This window comes from Excalfactoria chinensis, chromosome 1 (genome assembly GCF_039878825.1).
Source record: "Excalfactoria chinensis isolate bCotChi1 chromosome 1, bCotChi1.hap2, whole genome shotgun sequence".
Classification (NCBI taxonomy): domain Eukaryota; kingdom Metazoa; phylum Chordata; class Aves; order Galliformes; family Phasianidae; genus Excalfactoria; species Excalfactoria chinensis.
The window spans coordinates 70,227,515-70,234,525 of record NC_092825.1 but is presented as its reverse complement, the minus strand read 5'-3'; the positions used below and the strand labels follow the sequence as shown (position 1 = coordinate 70,234,525).

At 38.3% G+C, this 7,011-nt stretch overlaps 1 protein-coding gene across 1 annotated transcript; it reads right to left on the bottom strand.

Annotated features, from left to right (window-relative positions):
- Positions 1-791: 791 nt before the first annotated feature.
- On the bottom strand, positions 792-4,153 carry FGF23 (fibroblast growth factor 23). The gene is made up of 3 exons (XM_072326834.1): positions 3,931-4,153; positions 1,733-1,836; positions 792-1,229 (listed from the first exon to the last, which is right to left on the bottom strand). The coding sequence occupies exons 1-3, from the start codon at positions 4,151-4,153 to the stop codon at positions 792-794; spliced, it is 765 nt and encodes a 254-aa protein (XP_072182935.1).
- Positions 4,154-7,011: the final 2,858 nt, after the last annotated feature.

Genomic DNA, 7,011 nt, shown 5'->3' with positions numbered 1-7,011 from the left:
CTGGTACTTCTCTCTGGGTTAGAAACATGCAAAACTAATGAATGTTTCTATATTTCCATATTGTGTTGCTATAATTAAGTGAATAGAGAGATGTGACAGAGGACTTGAGAGAATGGTGAGACTCAACTTCTCTTTTTTCCAAACCTCAGCTTGGGTTCAATAGGTATCAGAAATGACTGTCTACAAAAGGCCATTTGGTCCCTGTCAGCTACTCCAGTTTTCATTGTGCACTGTTTTTTTTTCACACCAGAGCTGTCATTTTTTGACCCCCATGTGCACAAAAAGATACTGAAGCTCCAATCTCAATGCCTAAATATATATACATAGTAAGTTTTAAATGATGATATAACACACTGTTGGTCAGTTAGTCTTGCTGTGCTTACAAGTGAGCTAGTAAGAAGATTCTATGCCTCTGCTGGAATTTCATATCCTTCAGGGCTCAAGTCTTCCCCCAGATACATCAGTAACATAACATTAGTTCATCATTACATTCAAGTGAATTCTGTTTTCCACTTATGCATACTAAAGGTATTTCAGACTGTAAAATATTCAGTTTATATCATTCTTTTTGAAAATGGACCTTCTTTCCAGTAGAGCAGAGTGCAACACCCTCTTTCAGTAAACTGTCATGCATAAGGATAAAATTTGAAAGAATTTTTTTTTTTTTTTTTTTTTTCCCAATGTTCTTCAGGTTTCTAGCAGCCACCTTGAGGGTTAAAAATCAGGTTGAGTGTTTTAGGCACTTCTGTCTATTATATTCATTTGCGTCATCAATTTGCAAGTGGTCGACATCATCTTGTAATGTAGAAGCGAGGACTAGCATACCTCCTGGCATCCATCATAGCGTGTGGGTCATCTGGGTTGACTACATCATTCTGATTGACTCTCACAGGTTCTATGGGCACATGGGAAAAGTCCATTTGCATCTGCAGCTGAGAGCCTAATGCAGAGACCTTTCTCTGTGGGATCAGGATCTGGTGAGGATCCATTGGATCGACATCTGCACTTCTAGTGTTTCTGTGGGGTTCAGGTGTGTTGAATCGAAACAAAGGGATTTCATTTCTCCTGGACAAAAACTGGGAGTACGGTGGTGGATTCATACCAGGGAAGAAAACTTGCTTAGTTCTACCCAAGCTAACCAGAAAATTGTGTTTGGGAGATTGGTACACGTCATATCCATTTTCCAGTGTCCTTTGGTTGAACACACAGTCCTCTTGGCTGAAATAATGCTTAGGGAAGGGAAAGAAAAAAAAAAAAAACAAAAAACAGACAAATGTCAACAAAGGGATTTGGTGGAGGACAAGCACCTGTTAAAGAGGAAAAGACAGATGAGACATTGCAGAAGGTGTTTTCTGGTCTTCCAGGTCTGCAACTCAAACAACTCATGTTAATCCAATACGGATGTCTGAATTTTCAACAGGGGTGTTACTGAGCCAACATTAGTTTCAGCAGAGGACTGCATTGTTTGAACTACTGTGAATCAATACTGCAGCAAGTCTACAAGATCTCACTGGATCTCTTTCTGCTTTCATATATTCCAGCAGGAACTCAGATGAGCTCTTTATCAGGTCTACAATTCAATACAATCAGAAAAAGTTTAACCTAAGCAGCAGATTATCAGCTTGCCAAAATCTGCCTCCGACTGCTGTAGTTATACAGATTTGCTCTAGCTGAGGAAATGGGTCGTATGTAGCAGACTGTGCCTGTCTTTTACCTGTTAAAGGCAACTCACCGATCCAAAAATGTCTCCTTTCATGTCCATGCATAGGTAGCGTCCACTCTTCACACCTGTGATTATCACACAGCCAGCACCCTCAGACTTGATCATTAAGGCACCTTTTTGAGAAAGCAAAGATGTCAAATCCAGAACCCCATTTGACACCACACTCTTGCCTTACTGGTTCACATGCTGATTTGAACCCATCTTCTATGTCAGCTGGGACTACTGAGCGCTTTAGATCAGGTACGATGTGGCTTTGTTTGATCCTTCGAAAGTTCCTACAGTGGGGATGCCACTACATCTCTTGATCTGATCTTGATCTTGATCTTTGTCTGAACCCTCATTCCAGTGCTGCACTAACATTCCAAAGAATTTTTTTTTTCTAACATCCCAATTGGAGCCCCAAACCCCACTCTGGGCCAGTTTTTCCTTTGTTCTGTCCCTGGCCATGACCAGAGGGAGTCTGAATGCCTCATCTTTATGACTGCCTGTAGTGACTGCCCCATGGTATTTACTTTAAACTACTTTTTAGCACATTAAATAAACTTAGTTCCCTCAACATTATCCAAAATGGTTTATGTTCATGTTCAAGGCCACTGACTATCCTGAAAAACTCGCTGCTAGACCAGAAACAGAGTTTTTTATATTATTCCAAGACCAGGTTCATTGGTGCTAAGTAAAAGCTGAAAAGTAATTTCCCTTGATCTGCAAACCACAGTACATGGCTTGCCATCTTCTTAAACTGAGTGTGTGCCCTCTGTAACCCTTAGTTCCTACGCAGAAGGGTTGCACACATCCAGCCTCCTCCCAGCCTGTGCAGCACTTTGGACTTTTTATTTACCTGGAATCTCACTGGTAGTGGTGACCTGGCAGAAATTCAGTCACCTTCCCTTTCATGATCCCAATGACTGATTTCAACCCCTCCTGCTCAGTCCTTCCAAATATATGTGGATTTTTTTCATTACAGATATGGGCAAAAAATGATTTTTTACTGGCTGTTTTCTCTTTTGCTTCTCCCTGGTTGTAGCCCAGCATGCCTAAAAACAAATTCTATAAAACCCATAGATACATGGGGAAAATAACATTAAGACAGAGCAGACATTCCTACAAGTTTCATTGGTAATTCCTTAAAAGAGAAATATGGGAACTTCATTATTTTTTCTCTTTGATAAATTAAACTTATAAAATTGTCTTTTGTTCCTTATATTATTTTGCACAAGTATCACAAGATGTGCTTATTAAATATAATTGTGTGGATGAGGGGCATGTTACGTAGTAGTAATAAAAATGACTTTATGATGCATAGCTACTTGTGATTTGAGTGCTGCTAAAAGAGAAGCAAATTTGGAATCCTATCTAAGAACTCATTGTCCTAAAAAAAAGAAAAGACTTACAACAAAATCAAACCAAACTACACTTTCTTTTTTTCTTTTAAACTAATGAATTTGTTCAGGCAGGCATCCAGCAAAGAATACCTGCATTTTCCATGAAAATAAACTACAATAGAACCTTATAGTTACAAAACGGAAGGCTTAGCACTTCTTAATCACAATCTGGACTTTCACAGTTTCCCCCCATTTTATCAACTGCTGCATACTCAGTTACCCACATTCTATGCACAACTAAGTTTCTGCCATGCATCTGCATTAAAAACACATAACTAAAGTTTCTCTTATAAACCAATCTTCAATAAAGAGTGGTTCTGAGACATTTGGAAGAAAATGACCTAATTTTAGTAGATCGAATATCTCCAACCCAAAATATTTTATGACAATAATCAGGTTTCCACAACTGCTGTGATGACTTTTCTCAGTGCAATGCTATCATTGCAGCGGAAATGTAATCACCAACTACTAATAAAAAATTCCACAAGAAACCATAGGTAAAATCATGAAATGCAGGATAATTCAGGTAATTTTTGCTTGCAGAGCATCACAGGAACCACACAACTTTAGTTATCTTAGACAAAGATAACTACCTGTTATATACCCCTTATATATATACCCCTTCCTCACCTGTTATATTTCTTTAAAGCAAAGTATTTGTTAAACAAAATGAGTATTAGAATTGTGTATGTTTTTGATCCCATAGCTCTGCTCCTCTGTTTGTATGCCTGGCAAGAAGATGGAATTTTGCATAGGTATAGAAAAAGCAAAAGTCTTCCCTTCCCTGCTCCCATGAAGACAGAGGGTCCATAATAAGCTACTTACTGTAAAGGGTTTGGTGAGGAACACCACTGATGTGTCCATCAGCACTGATTTGGAGATGGAAGCTGTTCCTCTCCGTAGAAGTGTACAAGTGCATCAGCTGATCTCCATTCCCCCAGCTGGGATTCAGTAGTGGAGAGGAGTTAGGGAAGGCAACTGCAGCCTTCAGTATACAGAGCACGAGAAGTGTGTACTCCAGGCAGCTGCAGGGACTGGTGTGGATCATGGTTCACAGCTCTTAGTGGCTGTTCCGTATCTGAAACTTGATACTCCTTTGTGCTTTTCACTTTCCCTTGTTTGTCTGTGTCTGCAGCAAGAATCCTCAGATAAGTTCCCTTCTTTGCAGGGCTTTATGAAGAGCAGGATAAGTGACATCACACAGGAAAACAAAACAAAACAAAACAAAAAAACTTGTCCACATCCTTGATTTTTGTCAAAGCAACATTTTAAGTTTTCCAAAACCTCAAGGGAAGGAAAGCACGTAGGATCTCTGGGCAAGGTGTAGGGGGAAAAAATATAAGGTTTCTAAAGACAGCTCACAAAAGCTAATCATATGTTCAAATGTTATCAACAAACTTGTGACATCTTAAAGTTTCCTGTGCCTCTACTGTTAAATCCAGAAAGAGCAATCCACTGTAATTTCTGTGAAGAGAAAGGGATGACCCATTAAATTTATTGTGGTTTTTTTTTTTTTTCCTCAGATTTAGATTTCTATCTCCTTTCTTCATTTCTAAACCAAAAACACAAGTTAAAAAAAATCACGTATACATCATAATCTGAGATTAAATTGTTCTGGGTCTGTTTCCTTCATTATGGAGTGACTTTAGCAGTGAGTTTGTCAGATTGATGCCTGTGTCACAACATTTAAGCAAGTGAAACTTGATGTGTGCACACCCAACTCCAACTAAGCTCTCCTTTTTATTGCTCCTGTTTGAATCACTTAAATAATTTGGAGTTGACCAAACAAGTGAAGATCAGCTGCAGAATACTTAGAATCTACAAGTTTGTTCCCTCATTTCATGTTTGGTTAGCGGTCTTTTCGAGAGCCACATAGGTTAGCATGGCTAGAAGATCTAGGATCTGAATCAAAACTAAAATAACTCATAATGGAAAATTTCTATCGCTTCAGGTATAGCAAACAAGCTTAGGATGCAAGTAAATTGAAAATAAATAAGTGTAAAGTGATGTTAATATTGTTTCAAGATACTGTATCTGCTTTTTGTTTGTCCTGTCAATGTACAACAGTTTCATCAGCAACTTTTTTGATTAAAAAACATATATTGTTCTGCTTATTGTATAAAAGTACTGTACTAAGGGGATGCTGGCTATACAGATTAAGCAGCAGTGATAGGAATACTTGTGACAATAGGCTGTATTTAGCTGTTGGCTTGTTTGTTTCAGAAATGAATACAGAGTGAAAAGAGCACTAAACAATAAATGAATCACTTTTTCACACAGTATCACACAGTATCATGCGAGTTGGAAGGGACCTTAGAGATCACCGAGTCCAACTCCCGGGATTCGAGCCTTTCTGTGTAGCAGAGCAGCATTTCTACCACTTGTGCCACAGGGGGGATTCGAACCCTGGGCCTCTGGTGTTGCAAGCAGCACCTCATACCACTGCACCACCGGAGGCACAAGAAGATTTGATCTTTTTAAGAAGGTGCCTGGAGATTTTAGGCATAGCAGTCCTAGATTCACTGCTTTCAGGCAGAGATGTTAGTAAGTTACAGGATTTAGTTAGACACTGTGAAATTCTTAGTCTCATCAACTGCTGTGGAGCAGTGCCATCAGCACAGAATACAGCTTGATAAAACTACCACAGTTGATCTGTTTTTTGGGTTTTTTTTTTTGTTTTTTTTTTTTTAGAGTTTAAAATTAGTAAAACTCTGCCAAATCCTTCTATCACACCTGTGTAAATCTAGAAACTTGCACCTGTGTAAATGACAGCATTCGTTAGCCAAAGTGTATAAGGGTCAAGCTAAGCAGACAAAGCCGTCTTTACTGAGAGGCAACCTAGGCTACAGATATTTCACTGGTTGTACCATCTGAAATGTTTTGCCAGCTTTTTTTTTTTTTTTTTTTTTTTTTTTTTTGTTTCCATTTTATAGTGTATCTATTTAGTGTTAAAGTTATTCACTTTTTTTTTTTTTTTTTTTTTTTTTTTTTTGGGGGGGGGGGGGGGGTCTGGCATTCAAACATAAGTATTTATATTATTATTTTTTTCTTTTTCTTTCTTTCATTTGACTGCTGTAGAAATGTGGATACAAATACCTCAGAAGCAGTTATAAAGGTTTCCACAAGAGGCACATTTTTTTATTATTATTATTTGTGAATGCAGTTTTTCTCATTCAGTATTTCATATACATGATAAAGCCCTTCTGTGCTTATCACTATACAGTGTTCTGAGCTCTCTCTGAGGTCTCAGCTGATTAGAAAGAGTTCTCTGGCAAAAAAAAAAAAAAAGTATTCAGGCCATTTCATAGAGTGTGTCAGTTTTGAGAACCTATTTCTCTTTTGTTTGTTTGTTTTTTGTTAATATTTCAAAGAAGTGAAAAGTACTTTCATGTGCTTAAATTGTTATGCATTTTCAGAAGATTCTCATTTTAACAGCGAAATTCCGGACTGTTAAGTGTAAGCTGCTGGGCTAAAACAAATATATTGAACACTCTGCTGGGAAAAGAATGGTAATGAAGATTTTATCTTTCCACAGACATTCCTGTTTCAAAGTGCTGAAACATGAAAATAGAGTAGTCCCTCCTCTGAGGAACCTACACTTTTAAAAGGATTGGAAGTAAAGTGGGTGCTCTGAAAATAACACTGGGAGCACATCTGGAAGCTTGAAGTGGAGAAGGACAGGGTTAGCCTATGCCTTGGTTACTAACACAGAGGTTTCTACTACGAGGATGGCCATGTTTTGCTGTGCTTTCCAATTCTGAAAGTATAGGGATACCTGACAGCCTTGGAAACAGCCTGCAAAGGTGTCTGAGTAAAGCTGATAACCTGAGGTATCCACCCATCGTGGATGCTGGGTATCACTAAGATAAAGTAAGAAAATTCTCACTTCAGAGCCAGTTTGAAAGA

Excerpts from the sequence above, each read along its gene's own strand:
- FGF23 (XM_072326834.1), bottom strand. The coding sequence starts at position 4,153 with ATGATCCACACCAGTCCCTGCAGCTGCCTGGAGTACACACTTCTCGTG. Across the intron at positions 1,837-3,930 it reads TCCTCACCAAACCCTTTACA|GTGCCTTAATGATCAAGTCT; the intron begins GTAAGTAGCTTA and ends TTTCTCAAAAAG. Across the intron at positions 1,230-1,732 it reads AAGGAGACATTTTTGGATCG|CATTATTTCAGCCAAGAGGA; the intron begins GTGAGTTGCCTT and ends CCCTTCCCTAAG.